Genomic DNA, 17,213 nt, shown 5'->3' on the forward strand with positions numbered 1-17,213 from the left:
TCACTTCCTCCCTGTGGGACACATAAAATACACAAATACCAGAGGGAGCACATCACACAACGTAAACCACGAACTTTGAAAGATGAGGGTACTCAGTGAAGAATCTCAGTTGACAAAAGCATAGATTAACAACCTGCTGACAAATAACATATCTGAATTCTAATTTTCTGATTATTAAAATAAAAATGTTCCTTGCCTCAATAAATGTACTTTTCAGTTTTGAATGTAACATTTCAGTATTGGCAGAAAACTAATTTAAATTGCCCTCTTTGACCGTGCAAGTTAAGTTCCTGAAACTGAACGTCTGGAAGTTTTTGTCTGCTTTATATTACTGCCATCAATGATCTGAGGAACTTATGGGTACGTGATGATTTGATCAAAACCGTCAACAATTATTCTGTTGACTTCACAGTCCTTATTTTTTAATCTTGCAACAAAACTAGTTAATCCTAGCAACTTTTGAAAATAGACTTTCTAGATTGTTTAGAAAAATGAGAAAGCTAGATATTTATTTATTGAGATACAGTGCGGAATAGCCCCTTCCAGCCCTTAGAGCCACAGCACCCAACGAACCACAAATTTAGCCCTAACCTATTCACAGGGCAATTTACAATGACTAATTAACCTATCAACTGGTACATCTTTGGAGCGTGAGAGGAAACTGCAGCACATGGCAAAAGCCCATGTAGTCACAGGGAGAACGTACAGATTTCTTACAGACAGTGGTGGGAAATGAACCCGGGTTGTTGGCACTGTAAAGCATTGGTTAGAGGACGAAACTTCAGAGCTAAATACAATGCCCAGTAATTGTAGATTCGGGGAAAAGGCAGCAATCAGAATTGGTGCAGTGAAGATTTCTAGGAGGTTTTAGAGCTAGAGGAGATTCCAGAGTTAGGGGGCAGTGAGGTCATAAAAGGATTTATAAACAGGGCACAATTATTCCTTGATTAAGAGCCTATGTATTACAGTAAACACTGGCATGGTGAGTGAATGGGATGGTAAGGGGTAGAGCATGAGAAACAGTTGTAGGTCATAGAAACATAGAACATTGAAAACCTACAGTACTATACAGGCCCTTCGGCCCAAAAAGCTGTGCCAAAAATATCCTTACCTTAGAAATTACCCATGGTTACCCATAGCCCTCTATCTTTCTAAGCTCCATGTACCTATCCAAAAGTCTCTTAAAAAACCCCATCGTATCCACCTCCACCACCATTACCAGTAGCTCATTCCACGCTCTCACCATTCTCTGAAAAACTTACCCATGACATCTCCTCTGTACCTACTCCCAAGCATCTTAAACCTGTGCCCTCTTGTGGCAGCCATTCCAGCCCTGGGAAAAAGCATCTTACTATCCACACGATCAATGCCTCTCATCGTCTTGTACACCTCTATCAGGTCACCTCTCATCCTCCGTCACTCCAAGGAGGTCATCTTTATCTTGTTTCAGAGTGAGACACTTTAATGATGAACTGAAAATATTAAGTCCAGATGTACAAATGTATGAATATTAATATGTCTGATGAGCTAAAGCAGACAGACAAGACAATTCTACAGAAAAAACAACATGAGCCAAGGTACTAAAACCTCTAATTCACTTTCAGACAGCTACTAGTGAGATGGATGGAGTTGATGACCAGTGAACATAGTGGTTATGGGGACTGAAGACAAAAGCTTTGTTCTTCCCAATACTTTATCATCATTCACAGTGGATGTCGGCATGAAATCTGACAAGGGACAATGAAATAATCAAGGAGGTTGACAATGGTGTAGGACTAGGTGTCACAGTAAGATGTTGATACTGACTTTCCTGACAATGTTAGAGGAAGGGACAAAATCCTGACGAGAAATAATGAGGTTAGATCCTAGGGAGGACTCAGAGGTAACAAAACAAGCAGAGGAATAGAAATCATTTCACATGATTGTGTGACTACAATCAGGCGGGTGAGGTGGAATCAGACAAGTCTGCTTTCAGACTGAACGATGATGTTGAAGCTGAAGCACAAGATGGTGTAATTAACCATGTCAAAGGCTGTAAGAAGATTGAGGAGGCTGAGAAAGAGAGATAAGACTTAATACAATCAAACAGAATGTCTTTAATGAGTGATATAGTAATTGAAACAACATTGAACGTTCACCAGATTGTAGATACATAAACCCCAGCTGCGAAAAGGTATCTATGTTAGTTGCTGGATCAAAGGGTAGGGTCCGAACTTTAACCTGCCATCTCTGTTGATTGAGTTGATTTCCTTAGGGTGCTAGTACTTCAGGAACTCAAGGGACCATTTAGACTGGTTTCCTTACTCTAATCCCAGGCCATCACCAGTTATTCTAACATGAGGACAGGAATAGTATTGACTATGATGCCTCCCACAACCAATTTACATGCACACAAACAAGATGAATAATTTGGATTAAGAAATATACCACAAACTACCGGCAAGGTACCAATTTCTTCAGGGGAAAAGTAATGGGAAAATATTCCCATTTACAAAACCCCCCGTCAGATTTCTCAGAAACATATCTATTTACTGAACGCTGCAAGTTCTGATGAGACAGGCATGGATGAATGCTATGCTATTAATTTTCTCATTGCTCTGTTTATATGTCAGGCACAGACTCAATGTATAAAACCTATCGCTCCCAGACCCTATAAATTAGCACAAAGCAGATTATTCACATCCACTGCATTGTCCGTAATCCGATTACCAGACACACACAAACCCCAACATAAATTCACACAAACACCAAAAGATTATTAGAGAAAATTAAAAATCCACACAATCAATTGTTAAAAAAAACATTTGAAATGACCTACCTTGCAGCAGCAATCACTTTCTGCACAGATACCTGTTAGCATTAGCAAACTCAAAACACAGGTACCACAGATGAGGCTAAAGCTGTACATGCAGACATTTTTTTTTCTTTTCAAATGTGGACAACTATTTTTTAAACTAGTCACACATCTATGTCTTACTTGAGTCAACAATAATCTTCCTTCCTTAGTATATAAAATCAATTTAGATTTCCAGTTTGAGGTTCATCACCAGATAAATGGTAACTATCCAAGTGTAATATGGTTCTACTTTACCAACCCGATACAAAACATCGTTCATTTTGATATGGAATGCAAGTATGTGTGTTTCAAGTGAGTGTTTCAGTTATAGGTTTGTGACCACAACGATAAACATTGCAGAATGTCACTTGACCAAGCAGTTTTCACCGTAAACAAGTTGATCTAAAGTTAATTTTATAGCACTGATAAACGTATAAAAATTTCGATGAATTTTTTGGCATTATAAACCAGAGAGTGGCATGGATGATAGGGGTGGCATGGTAACATAGTGGTTAGCACAATGTTTTACAGTACAGACAACCTGGGTTCAATTCCTGCTGCTGCCTCTAAGGAGTTTGTACCTTCTCTCTGTGACTGCGTGGGTTTCCACGGGTACCCCGGTTTACTCCCGCAGTCCAAAGATGCATCAGTTGGTAGGTGAATTGGCCATTGTAAATTGTCCTGTGATTAGGCTCAGATTAATTTAGGGGATTGCTGGGCAGTGCAACTCAAAGGATTGGAAGGAGGTTATTCCTCAATAAACAAAATAAATCATAAACAATAAATAAATGATTTATATGGGTTAGACTCCAAATCAAGAACTTGGAATTGCTACATTAGTGCATTTTTAGGAAATAATTCAATTGATTAGCTGGGTGACGTACAATAAATGTATTGAACACTGACTGGAAAAAAAATCTTCATTGATCAGCTTTCTCTGGGTTCTCTTATTTAGAAAAAAAAAGCAGCCTTGCAGCAAAATCCTACTAAAGTAACAAGCTGTCTACATAAAGCAAAAGATACAATAAAAATGCTAACATCCAGTTCTATAGTTTCATGACATCGCAAAATATTTAAGAAGTAGTAGGCTGATAGCGGGGTAACTATTTTCCTATTGTTGATTTTATTAATTACATGCCACTTTAAAAAAAAACTTATAAGTGTGCATTGAAATGTAGAGGGAAACCAAACAAATTACGCAAATATACACAGCAAATGAATCAAATTAAAGTTCAGTAATCATATGTGACCAAGCATGATGTTCCAGTGTCACACATTGTCATTATGAGAGAGAAAGTTAAACTATATTCAGCAGCTTACTTACGCCTGGGGTTCCTTCTCATTTTGTTGTTTTTGCTGTGGCTGAAGAACGTTATTTACCAGTTCAGTGATCCCACTAAAGGGAAACCACCTGTTTAAATAAGCAAATAATGTGACTGAACAATGAAGCAAATCACTTAATCGCTGGCCTCAGTGTTTTTGCACCTAAACAACACAGCAAGTTAGAGAAGCCACAGCCAAATGTAAATGGGAGTTGCAATCGGATCCAGCAAGTAACAATGTAGGACAAAGTTATATCAGCTAATGTTTAACCAATCCAGATGCAAGGAGCAATACAAGCTACAACTATTCTGGATGTGGATGATGTAAGAAGCTGACGTAGCTCTCCTACAGCCAATCAGAAAGCAAAATGATGCACTACAGCTGCAGCCAAGAGTAGCTAACACCCAGAAAGTGCAGAAAGCACAGGGACAAAACACTGCAAGGTAAAGTTTCCAAGCCCACTACATTCGGAAAGTATTACTTACTGTGGCTGTTGAGGTTTTTGTTCTTCTTTGACCCTAAAAAACAAGTGCCACAACTCAATGCAGGAGCAAGTAAAAATTAAAATTTTAAATAAAACTATAAAGGTATGGTTTTAGGAAAATACAATGACAACAAATGTTTTAGCCACACACACAAAATGCTGGAGGAACTCAGCAGGTCAGGCAGCATCCATGGAAATGAATAAACAGTCAATGTTTTAGGCTGAAACTCTTCGTCAGGACTGAAAAAGAAGGGGGAAGACGCTAGAATAAAAAGGCAGTGTTGGAGAGGATGGAGGATAGCTCAAAAGTGATAGGTGAAGCCAAGTGGGTTGGACAGATAACGGGCTGCAGAAGAAGGAATCTTATAGAAGAGGAGGGTGGACCATAGGACAAAGGAAAGGAAGCGGGAACCCAGGGGGAGGTGACAGGCAGGTGAGAAGAGGTAAGGGGCCAGAGTGGAGAATGGAAGAAGGGAAGGAAGGTATTTTTTTTACCAGAAGGAGAAATCAATATTCATGCCATCAGATTGGAGGCTACTCTAATGGAATATAAGGTGTTGTACCTCCACCCTAGAGGTGACTTCATCTTGACACAAGAGGGGGCCATGAACAGAAATGTCAGAATGGGAATGGGAATCAGAAGTAAAATGTTCGGCCACCGGAAATTTCTGCTTTAGGCGGATGTCTTAGAAGATAGTTCTTAACTTGTGTCAAAAAAGGGCTCAACTTTTGCTTTTTCCTGTGTTCAACTTCTATTTGCAACTTCAGTCACAATTGGGTACTGTATCCATGCATCTTCACTTATCAAAGACAATTGAGGAAGTTTTCACTTGAGCTCAAAAGTCTGTAAGTGACATGAGGGACTGGATCAATTCATGGTCTCTGAGTACGGTGTATCCCACCAAACACACACAGTCAGGGTTTATTCATATCCATGGAAAAGTCAATAACAGTTTTGGCAGGTAGAGGGAGGCATCATTTGATAAACTAAAATGAAACTGCCAAACAGAACAAAAACCACTCACAGCTAAACCAACTTACAAATTCAGATTACTAAGCATCTATTAGACCTTCTGTCTATATTAAATCTTTTCATAATTTAAGTTTTGTTATATTTGTGCACACTGAACCATCCCTGCCCAGAGTAACACTTGCTGAAGAGAATTAAGTAAATAATGATTTTCTGAATAAAGTCTATGAGCTAGGAGCTATTTGATATTCACAATGAAGCTGCTTTTCAGAAGCGGAGGATCATGTTCTATGCATTGCATGTTTAGTGCACGCAATCATATTTGAATATTCAACACCAAGGAATCTATATCTATCCAGCATCATAAAATAGGTTAAAAATCCTTTATTTGTAACACAAATAGGTCTTAAAACATCACTCATTCTAGAATTGACCGTTTGTGAGTGAAGCACTTCGTCACTGATTCTGTTATCAAACAACCTAAATCCTCAACAATATCTTACTCGTACATTATGAAGTTTATTTTTTGGTATTGGACTCAAATTAAGTCTTACTTAAAAATCTTTAAAATCAGATATTGAAATCACAGCTTATTTAAATGTCACTTTGCAACTGTAACTTCTGTCACTTCACATTAAAATTTACTTATCACATGTACATTGAAACACAGTGAAATGCATTGTTTGCGGTAACAACCAACACACACACAAGGACGTGCTGGGAGCAGCCCACAAGTGTTGCCACTCATTCCAGCACCAACATAGCATGCCCACAATGCTTGGCAGAACAACACAGAACACAGCAAAACAGTAGACAACAAGCAATAAAACAACAACAGTAAAACAAGCCGCTTTCCGCCTTCTCACCCACCCCCACACATGGATAGTCCTGGCCTTGTATGTCTTTCCTATTGACAATTTTGTGGGCATCTAGTTAATGCATTGATAACTTCCTGCAGCCTAAACCATTCTTCCTCACAGTCAATCACAGTGACAACTTGAATAAGTTTGCATACTTCCTAATCGCAATCATTCCAGGTAAGTTTAAGTCAATAACTGTTTTACAAAAAGCAAGGCGACCAACATTAATTCCCATGGAACAACACAGCATGCAGCCTTCCTTTCAACAAAACTTCCATTCACAATTCCCTTTTCTTTCTCCCATGGAGTCAACTGTTATTCTAACTGAATACTATCCCTTGGTTCCCATGGAATTTTACTTTCAGAATCTATCTGATATATTTATCTGAGTTTTGTGTAATATCCTGTGTACATCGCTTGGACTACCCTCATCCACACTTGTAGGATCTCTTCCATATATTCTATAGTTCATCATACAAGAGCCGGCTGTAATGTAAGATCGGGGTTCCATTCCCATCACTGCTTGTAAGGAGTTTGTACATTCTCCCAAGGGTTTCCTCCACATTCTCCAGTTTCCTCCCACATTTGAAAGGTGTATGGATTGGTAAGGATTAGAAAGTCGTGGGCATTCTATGTTGGCATCGGAAGTGTGATAACACTTGCGAGCAGCCACATAATCCTCACTGATATGATTTGATCCAAACAATGCTTTTCACTCTATGCTTCACGTACATGTGACAAATAAACCTAACCTTTCCTTTAAGAGGAGCTTCTGTCCATTCTAGAATAATTTGTACCTTACTGAATTCTGAATAATGCTGTTCCTCAGAATTATTTCTAATTAATGTATCCACCATCAATGTTAGACTAAGTGCACTGTAATTATTCAAACTATCCAATCATTTCTAAATAATAAAATTAGCAGTCTTCAAGTCTTGTGGCACCATAATTTTAACCAACAAGGATAACATGAAATTCAGAAGCTATGCTCTACATCACTGACTTTTTTTTAAAGTTAGGGTCAGCTTTGGATTTCTAAGGATCCTGGCTCTCTTAAGGTCAGATTTCTCTGTAATACCAGAAATGCTACCTTGTTAATGTTCATTTCCATATCAGTGTCTACAAAACCTTGATTCAGAACTGTACGTGCATTTTGCATCCACACTCAAGCCGTCATTTGTAGAATTTAAAGAGGACATCACCTTGGCTTTATGACTCACTTGTTAAGGATTATTCTGGAATTATTAAATTATGGATAGCATAATTATTGATTAATGAATATGAAAAATAATCTTCACAAGTAAAATGTGTTCACAATTTAACTTCCAACTAATAGCTTGTGGCTAGTGAAACCAATCATTGGACATGGAGCTTTCTGATTCTGTCTCATTGAAACAATGCAGGTGTTAAGTGGCCATCTCTTGTATAAAAGCATATTCCTGCCACTTGATGTGCAGCTCAGGCAGGTCTGTTTTGTCTCTATTTTCTGGCTAGATGTATATTCCAGGAAGCTGTCCCTCAGGACTGTAACAAAAGGGTTATATTTATGGTGTTTGTAGTTAGTGTTTAGAGGCTTTCAGAACAGATGTCACCATTGGCTACTCAAAGTGGTTTTGCAGGTTTGGATGCACAACCATTGCAAATATTGTTTTCTATATTGTAAAAAGTATAATTCTGCAAAGTTACCTGACTATATTCAAATTGTTGAAGCTGAGTTGGTGATTATATCCACTGACACTGTGGTTAATAATTTTTTATTTTTACATTTAAAGTGTATAGAAAACTGTGTCAGCTGACTGAGATTCTCCCTTTCTAGAAGGTTTTCTGTGTGAATAAGGTACAGCTTTAGTGTGACTCAGTTTTAGTTCGACACAACATTCTTTCCTTTCAAACATTGATGAAGAATGTCAGCCGTCTCACTGATGTTCCTTCTCAGAGTATTCTTAAACAATTTGTTACTTTATCCCTGCACCTTCTTAAGGTTTTCAATAATATTGGCCACTTCTTTCCCATTATTTCCTGTTATTGATTTTTCCAACCCTGTTTCTTGAGTTGAGATTGAAAGGAGTGCACTTTCATTTTATTAAGAACATATTGGTCTGAACCCTCACTAGCTCCTCCTTTAGAATCACCAACCACCCTGACAGCAATTTTCCTTCAAACAGCTGTTACTACTCTATTCCCGCAATTCATAAATTTAATCATATTGGTGGCATTGCTTGACAATCTCATGTACTGCTAACTCCTGGTGGATGAGGGAGAGGTAAAGATGTAAAGGAAAATCTATTACTGATAGTAATAATGGGAAAGATTTGTATAACGTTCAAAGTTCAAAGTATAGTTATTTTTAAAGTACATAATGTCACCTTGTATGAATTTACAGGAAAATAAAAATAATATGATAATTTATGAAAATGATAATTGGCAGGTCAGCTTTTTTCTAACTACCCTTCTATACTGTAGTATTCAATAGCTAAAACTACAAGGGATGCAGACTCAGTTGACACTTTTAAATTACTAGTTCAAAAGCTATTTAACAATGATTTCAACTGACATTATTTCATCTTTTATAGTTATTTTTGCACTTTATCCCACTGAAAAGCACTTTAAACTATGTTGTTGATATGAAAATTGCTCTATAAATAAGTTATTATGAATATTATTTTTATTTTTTTCTCAGCTCAAGCTAGTAAAAGCTGAGATACAGACAGAGCAAGCAAAGTTATTTCTCAATTGCGAGGAACTTTCAGACAGTTCTAGTGGTGTTTAGTACTGTGGCTTTCTGGAGATTTACATAATATTGCTAATTGTTTAATGCTAGTGTGTAGTGACTTTGGGATGATACCAGTTGCAGATATTACTACTGGGACATTGTATACCCTGTTCATGTCCCATAGTCTTTCAATTTCCTCTTTCCTCTTTAATTCAGCATATTTCCGGCATTTTGCACTTAAGGATTTCTGTATGTTTGGAATGCCTATATCTAAAGTAAATTGTCCTTGCTTGATTATCTGGTAATATTATATCCGGTCAGTTATTATGGATCGTTATATCTGTAATAATGGATCTGTTGTAACATAATTTGTCGGACTCTGACTTTAAAATTAGATTAGGCTTGTATTTCTAGTAAGGTATAGTGTCTTCTATGAATTTGTATATTAAAGCAAGATTTTGATGAATCATATTTGCCACTTGATTGTGCCTGTGAAAATGAATAGATTGAGTTAAATTTCTGCAGGTTCTTATAATGTGTTGGATTGTTTCTGGTTTTTCTTGGCATTTTTCTGCATTTATTGTCTTGAATTTGTTGGTCTTTTATTATGTTTTTTTGATCATTTTTTGTGTTAACACCTGGTCCTGTATTGCCACAAGGAACTTTTGTGATTCCGAGAAGAGATCTCCAACCCTGATCCAGGCATTAGACGCTTCCTTGTCGACAGTTAGTCTGCTCAGATCATGGAGTGTCATGCTCTTCCATTGGTTCACTTTTTCTTCTATAGTGATAATTTCTTCATTTTTCTGGGTTGTGCTTTCATTTACATTTAGTGGTGCATATACTCGTGTGGAGTGCTGAATCCTGTTTTCGTTGGAGATCCTTAGAAGTTTTATCTGACTGATGTGTAATTTTTTTATGTCTGTTATTCCACTTCCTCCTTCTGTTCTATGTAGTGTATATCTACATGCTTTTGAGTGTACATAGTGTTTTCTAAAATTTGTCACTTCAGATCTTATTTTGCTTTGTAAATTTTCCAGATTGGTTTTGGGCCAAAATACTATGCCAAAAGAATATGTTAATATTTGCATAGTGAAAGTATTTATTGCCTTTGCTATATTTTTACTATTGAGCTCTGTCTGGCTGATTTCCTTAAGCCTTGAAGTAAATTCTGTCAAAAGTTTTCCCTTCATCACACTATGATCTATTTTCTTTGCTTGTTGATATTTATATGTTTCATAATCATCCGTCGGTTGTAATGTACCCTGCTGCTCTGTTTTATATTCTACTAGCTCTATTGCACCTTTCTGCCCTTAATGGTCTGTACTTATCTAGTCCAAAGTTCATGTTTATATCTTTTTAAAATAGTCCTACTATTTGAATTAATTGTTTTAGCTTTACTGATGAACTAATGTATAATTTCAAATCATCCATACGTCAAGGTAAAGTTTGTTTGCTAGTCTCTGATTTGATACCCAATTTTTGTCTGATTCAGTAAATTAGAAAGTGGGTTTAAAGCTAGACAAAACAATAGTCGGCTTGTTACCTGTCCCATGAGTGTCTCGTGAATATGACGTAATTGCCTTATGCTATTGGAATGATGTAATGGTCTCGTGCCATTGGAATGATGTAATTGTCTTGTGATAGTGGGGTGGTGTGATGTAACGTTATGGCATGTTCCAACTGGTATATAAGGGGAAACTGCAGTTGTTGCGTAGTTTGTTTTGTTGGGAGCCCACCATTAGTAGTTACGCCATCGGAGAAGAAGAAAGAGTGAGAGTGAAGAATCCTCAGCTCCGAACAAACCCCAAAAGGATTGGGGTTAACCAGTGGCATTCGGCGCATTACGGTGGTGACTGACATTTGGAACCGTCCATACACACGTTTTGTTAACCATGACACGGTTTGGGTATTGTGCGATGATCACTTCGTCGAAAGGTCAGTTACTTTGAGAAATCGTATTCTGCGTCATAACTTCGGAGAAGGCGTTTCGGCTGAGAGCTGCATCAACAGTGATGTCTTTACATCGGGGACTGTTCCAAAGCTGGTTTGTGAAGTCTCTCCTCTCGAATATTTCAGGAATCACTTGGAATTATTAAATTACCACATTAGGACTGGGTTTAAGTAAAATCTGTTAAGAATTGTCTTTAAGTTCGACTGTTTGATAACTATAGAAGTATACCGCTATTAACATCCGTTTAAGTTAATCGTTCATTTACTATTCCATGTTTATTTGAGTAGAGGTTAATAAATGTCGTTGTTTACTTTATAAAAACTTGAATCAAATTCATCTCTGTTGTTGTTAGTTTATAACAGGCTTAGACAGTCACCCTTGAAAACGCCTCGGTTTATTTTGATAACGGCAGTTGTTCTTTTTCGGTTGTTAATAGCGTGATTATAGTACGCCAATCCTTCATCAGATGTTGTAGGAACTTCACATATTGGGGTGTAGTTTATATATACTAAGAGCTTCTATTTCCATAAGTGAGTGACATAATCAAATGCTTTCTGGTCGTTAATATAGGAACATGAGATATTTCTGCTTTTCTGGTTTCAGAATTACAGAATCTATTATCAGGTGTTCTTTACATCCTTTCATACCTATACAGTATCCTTTCTGCTGTTATGGAAGTATATTGTGGTTATCTAAGTGAGTGGCAATTAGTTGTGGGATACATGATGTTACAATTTTTTATGTAGTTTGTGTAAACATGTAATAGGACAATATTTTGCTGGGTCATTTGTGATTTCTCTAAGTGATCTGTAAGTGATTTGTTTTAACTTCTGTCAAAACTTTGGGCACTATTTGAAGATTTTTAAGAAAATTGTTGAAATGCATTAATAGGTATAGATGAAGGCAAGTAAATTTTTATACCAATAATTCTGGTTATTATCACTGCCAGTACTTTTCCAATTGTGGGTATTTTTATAACCCTTTTTAGTATATCCTTTGTAACTTCATGTGTTTGCATGACTTCAATTGTGTGACAGTATTCTTATTCCTCCCTAATCCAGCTTGCTTCTTGATTGTGTATTGCCTTGTTTCACCAGATATTAGACCAAAAGTTCATTATCTCTGCGTTTGTTGGTAATTCTGTGTTAGGGTATTGTTATCATTATATATTTTTTTCTCAGCTCAAGCTGGTAAAACCTGAATTATTATTATTATAAAGATTGACAAACAACCAATGTGCAAAAGAAGACAAATTGTACAAATGGTGTCCTTGAAAGTGAGTCTGCACATTGTGGAATCTGTTCAATCAGAGTTGAGTGAGGGAAGATATCTACAACAGTTCAGGAGCTTGATGGTTGTAAAGTAATAACTAATTGTTCCTGAACCAGGCGGTGTGGGACCGAAGACTTCTGTATCCCTTTCCTAATGGCAGCAGTGACAGAACAGAGTGGCCTGGATGCTGGGGGTCTTTGATGACGGATGCTACGTTCTTGTGGCAGTGCTTCCTGTAGATGTGCTCTGTGGTGAAGAGGGCTTTTCCTATGATGGACTGGGCTGCGTCCATCATTTTTCTGTACGCTTTCCCATTCTTGAGCACTGGTGATCCCATACCAGGCCATGAGGCAACCAGTCAGGATACTTCTCTACTATGCATCTATAGAAGTTTATGAAAGTTTTAGATGATATACTGGATCTGCAGAAACTTCTAAGAAAGGAGAGGCGCTGTCGTGCCTTCATTGTAATGGAATTTACATGCTGTTCCAAGGACAGATCCCTTTGTATGGTAACACCAAGAAACTTAACCCTCTGATTGACTAAGCAGGACTGATTCACGGACCCCTGGTTTATTCCTCCTATGGTCAATAATCAGCTCTTTGGTTTTGCTGACATTGCTGTTCCTGTGGCACCATTCAGCCAGATTTTCAATCTCCCTCCAATATATGGATTTTTCACCACCCTTGATTCAGCTTGCATGATCAGTTGCATCATAACTGAGGCTACTGCATCAGTTATGATGAAACTGAGTAACTTGTTCAACCAATTTAGAAGACTGTCAAGATAGATTAAGAGATGTTACAATGTGTTGGTCAGTGGTGGGGGGGGGGGGAGAAGAGGATGAGTGAGGCTGACAGTGAAGATGAGGGAGAGACTGAGGTTAGAGAGTTCAAAGTAAATTTATTATCAACGTACATATATGTCACCACATACAACCCTGAGATTAGGTTTTTTTTGCAGGCCTACACAGTAAATCAAAGAAACACAATAGAATCAATGAAAGACCACACCCAACAGGATGGACAAACAACCAACATGCAAAAGGCAACAAACTGTGCAAATACAAAATAAAGAACTAATGATAAATAAATATGCAATACATTTTTAGAGCATGAGATGAAAAATTCCTTGAAAGCGAGTCCATATGTTGTGGGAACAGTTCAGTGATGGGGTGAGTGAAGTTATCCCCTCTGGTTCAAGAGCCTGATGGTTGAGGAGTAATAATTGTTCTGAACCTGGTGGTGTGAGTCCTGAGGCTCCTGTACCTTCTTCCTGATGGCAGCAGTCAGAAGAGAACATGGCCTGGATGGCGGGGGTCCTTGATGAAGGATGTTGCTTTCTTGCGACAGCGCTCCATGTAGGTATGCTCAACGGTGGGAAGTAATTTACCTGTGATGGACTGGGTCGCATCCACTACATTTGTAAGATTTTCCACTTAAGGGCATTGGTATTTTCATGTCAGGCTGTGATGCAACCAATTAATATACTCTCCACCGCATATCTATATAAGATTGTCAAAGTTTTAGATGTCAAGCTGAACCTTCTAAGTAAGTAGAGGCACTGCCGTGCTTTCTTCATAATGCCGTTTATGTGCTGAATCCTGGACAGATTCTCTGAAATTATAACGCCAAGAAAGTTAAAGTTGCTCATGCTCTCCACCTCTGATCCCCTTATGAGGACTGGCTCATGGGCCTCCGGTTTCCTCCTCCTAAAGTCTATAATCAGCTCCTTTGTCTTGCTCACACTGAGTGAGAGGATGTTGTTGTGGCACCACTCAGCCAGATCTTCAATCACCATCGTATTCGCTGATTCGTCGTCACTTTTGAATCACCCGATGGTGTCATCAGGAAACTTAAGTAAGGCATTGGAGCTGTGCTTAGCCACACAGTCATAAGTATAAAGTGAGTAAATCAAGCAGGCTAAGCACACAGCTTTGTTGTGCCCCTGTGCTGATGGAGATTGAGGATGAGATGTTGTTACCAATCCAAACAGACTAGGGTCTGCAAGGAGACAATTGATCATGACGGAAAGGTGCACATCTTGAAAACAGCATGAAAATGACATGCAACATCATTTTAACATTTTGATTTCAGAACCGATGAGTTCATCGTGATTTATGGTATCGTGAGTGCAAGATCACCAATTTTTGAATGTGCAGTGAATCAGTACAATCTACAGTCTTTATAAGTCTTTGTATCTAACATCTGCAATATCCACCGATAATTTATAGTTGGAGGAGGAGGAGAAGATGGCAGCGCAACCACTTCGGTGCTGATGTCTGTTATTTGTCAAGTAGGAGACTGTGCACAATTCTGATTTGATGGAGACAGACGTGAGAGTATGGAGGAACATTTGGTGAAACTTCTGAAGTACCTGCTTCAATGCCTCTGTTACTGTGTGGTCCGGAATCTCAGAAGGAGAAGGCCCCAAATCCTCGGCTTTGCTTGATTCAGTGGCCGGGACGAGGTCGAAGGCGCTCGGCAGAGGATGGCGCTTGGGAGGCTGTATAGGAGGGACTGGTTGGAGGCTTGAAGTTTTTGGATGGACGGATTCAGTGTCGGCTGTGATCAGGTGCTTCCAATGCATTGGCAGTTGTCGGTGCCTGGAGGTTTATGGCAGGGAGTTTCTCCCATTGCCGCCTGCTATCAGGGACTCGGGAGTCGATCGACTCAGGACTTTGAGACTTTTTTTACCATGCCCATGGTCTTTTCTTTGTCAAATTACGGTATTGCTTTGCACTACTGTAACTATATGTTATAATTATATGGTTCTGTCAGTGTTAGTCTTTGGTTTGTCCTGTTTTTCTGTGATATCACTCTGGAGGAACATTGTATCATTTCTTAATGCATGCATACATTTCTAAATGACAATAAACGAGGACTGAGTGTTCTCATAATCTAATCTAATCTAATTTTCCAATCAAATAAAGAAATACAATTGAATTTATGAAAATATCTACTCAGAGAAAATTGGCAGGACAGCTTTTTTCTAACTGTGTTCCTAAACTGTGGAACTCAATACCTAAAAATATAAGGGATGCAGACTCAGTTCAAACATTTAAACGCCAAGTTAAAATCTATTTATTTAACCTTGCTTTTAATTAACCTTATTTTGTCTTTTATTTTTATGTTTCCACAGTATTCCATTGTAAAGCACTTTGAAATATATGAAGACTCTATAAGTTATTATTTTTTCTCAGCTCATAAAATATATGCAATAAAAGTAAATGAAATATACTTCAAGTAAGTATTTTACATTAATCTCATTCACAAAGTATTACCTAGGGAATGAGGAAGTAGTTGCAGTGGGATGTGCTCTACCTTAGAATCAGTTCCACTGACAAATAATTAGGAAAGTTAACAGGTTTGTCAAGTAGAGGTTATGCTTTAATTAGATGGAACATTCGTAAGACCATATCTGAATTGATACATTATACAAATCATCGCCACTATTACTGACTGTCAAAGTTACAGTTTTTTCTTTACATCCCTACCTCTCCTTTGTCCACTAAGGATTAGCAATGCATACAATGATCAATAAATACAGTATTCATCTTATTTACAAAAACGTGTTAAATCTGGATAGTTTCTCTGGATTGAGCAGGTGGTGTTCTGAAGAAAGAATAGACAGCCTAGGCCTGTATTCACTGGAATGTAAAAAGAACAAAAGTGAGTTGATTGATGCATGCGTAAACTTGAAGAATCTTTTTAAATGTTGATGTGGAAATTATGTTTACCATTGTAGGAGAACGCAGCAAACTTCAATATTTAAAAAAAGGGAGTTTCCCTTTTATTTCAAGACAAAATTTTATTTCCCACAAGGTCATGAGTCTTTGAAATTCTTTTCTTTAAACTACAGTGAAAGTACAGTCTTTAATACAGAGGTAGTTAAGTTCTTAATAAACAAGATGGTCAAGTATTTCTAGGATCACTGAGTTACAGCAGCCAGGATCTTATTGAATGAGTGTGGGAGGGGTTAGTGCTATAGGTTGTTGGTATAACAACAGGAATTCTGCAGATGCTGGAAATTCAAGCAACATACATCAAAGTTGCTGGTGAACGCAGCAGGCCAGGCAGCATCTATAGGAAGAGGTGCAGTCGACGTTTCAGGCCGAGACCCTTCGTCAGGACTAACTGAAGGAAGAGTGAGTAAGGGATTTGAAAGTTGGAGGGGGAGGGGGAGATGCAAAATGATAGGAGAAGACAGGAGGGGGAGGGATCGAGCCGAGAGCTGGACAGGTGATAGACAAAAGGGGATACGAGAGGGTCATGGGACAGGAGGTCCGGGAAGAAAGACGGCGGGGGGGGGGTGACCCAGAGGATGGGCAAGAGGTATATTCAGAGGGACAGAGGGAGAAAAAGGAGAGTGAGAGAAAGAATGTGTGCATAAGAATGAGTAACAGATGGGGTACGAGGGGGAGGTGGGGCCTTAGCGGAAAGTTAGAGAAGTCGATGTTCATGCCATCAGGTTGGAGGCTACCCAGACGGAATATAAGGTGTTGTTCCTCCAACCTGAGTGTGGCTTCATCTTTACAGTAGAGGAGGCGGTGGATAGACATGTCAGAATGGGAATGGGATGTGGAATTAAAATGTGTGGCCACTGGGAGATCCTGCTTTCTCTGGCGGACAGAGCGTAGATGTTCAGCAAAGCGGTTCAGCAAAGGCTGGAGACGGCTTTGCTGAACATCTACGCTCTGTCCGCCAGAGAAAGCAGGATCTCCCAGTGGCCACACATTTTAATTCCACATCCCATTCCCATTCTGACATGTCTATCCACGGCCTCCTCTACTGTAAAGATG

At 38.5% G+C, this 17,213-nt stretch overlaps 1 protein-coding gene across 1 annotated transcript in view; it reads right to left on the bottom strand.

Moving 5' to 3' along the window:
* The window catches only part of rims2a (regulating synaptic membrane exocytosis 2a), a 1,139,701-nt gene that overhangs the window by 877,459 nt on the left and 245,029 nt on the right, over positions 1-17,213 (bottom strand). Inside the window, exons 2-3 of the mRNA XM_063054936.1 lie at positions 4,645-4,677; positions 4,161-4,247 (exon numbers count right to left, since the gene is read on the bottom strand). Of these exons, the coding sequence (XP_062911006.1) occupies positions 4,161-4,247; positions 4,645-4,677 (120 nt within the window). The remainder of the gene's footprint in view (positions 1-4,160; positions 4,248-4,644; positions 4,678-17,213) is intronic.

This window comes from Mobula hypostoma, chromosome 1 (genome assembly GCF_963921235.1).
Source record: "Mobula hypostoma chromosome 1, sMobHyp1.1, whole genome shotgun sequence".
In the NCBI taxonomy this organism is placed as follows: domain Eukaryota; kingdom Metazoa; phylum Chordata; class Chondrichthyes; order Myliobatiformes; family Myliobatidae; genus Mobula; species Mobula hypostoma.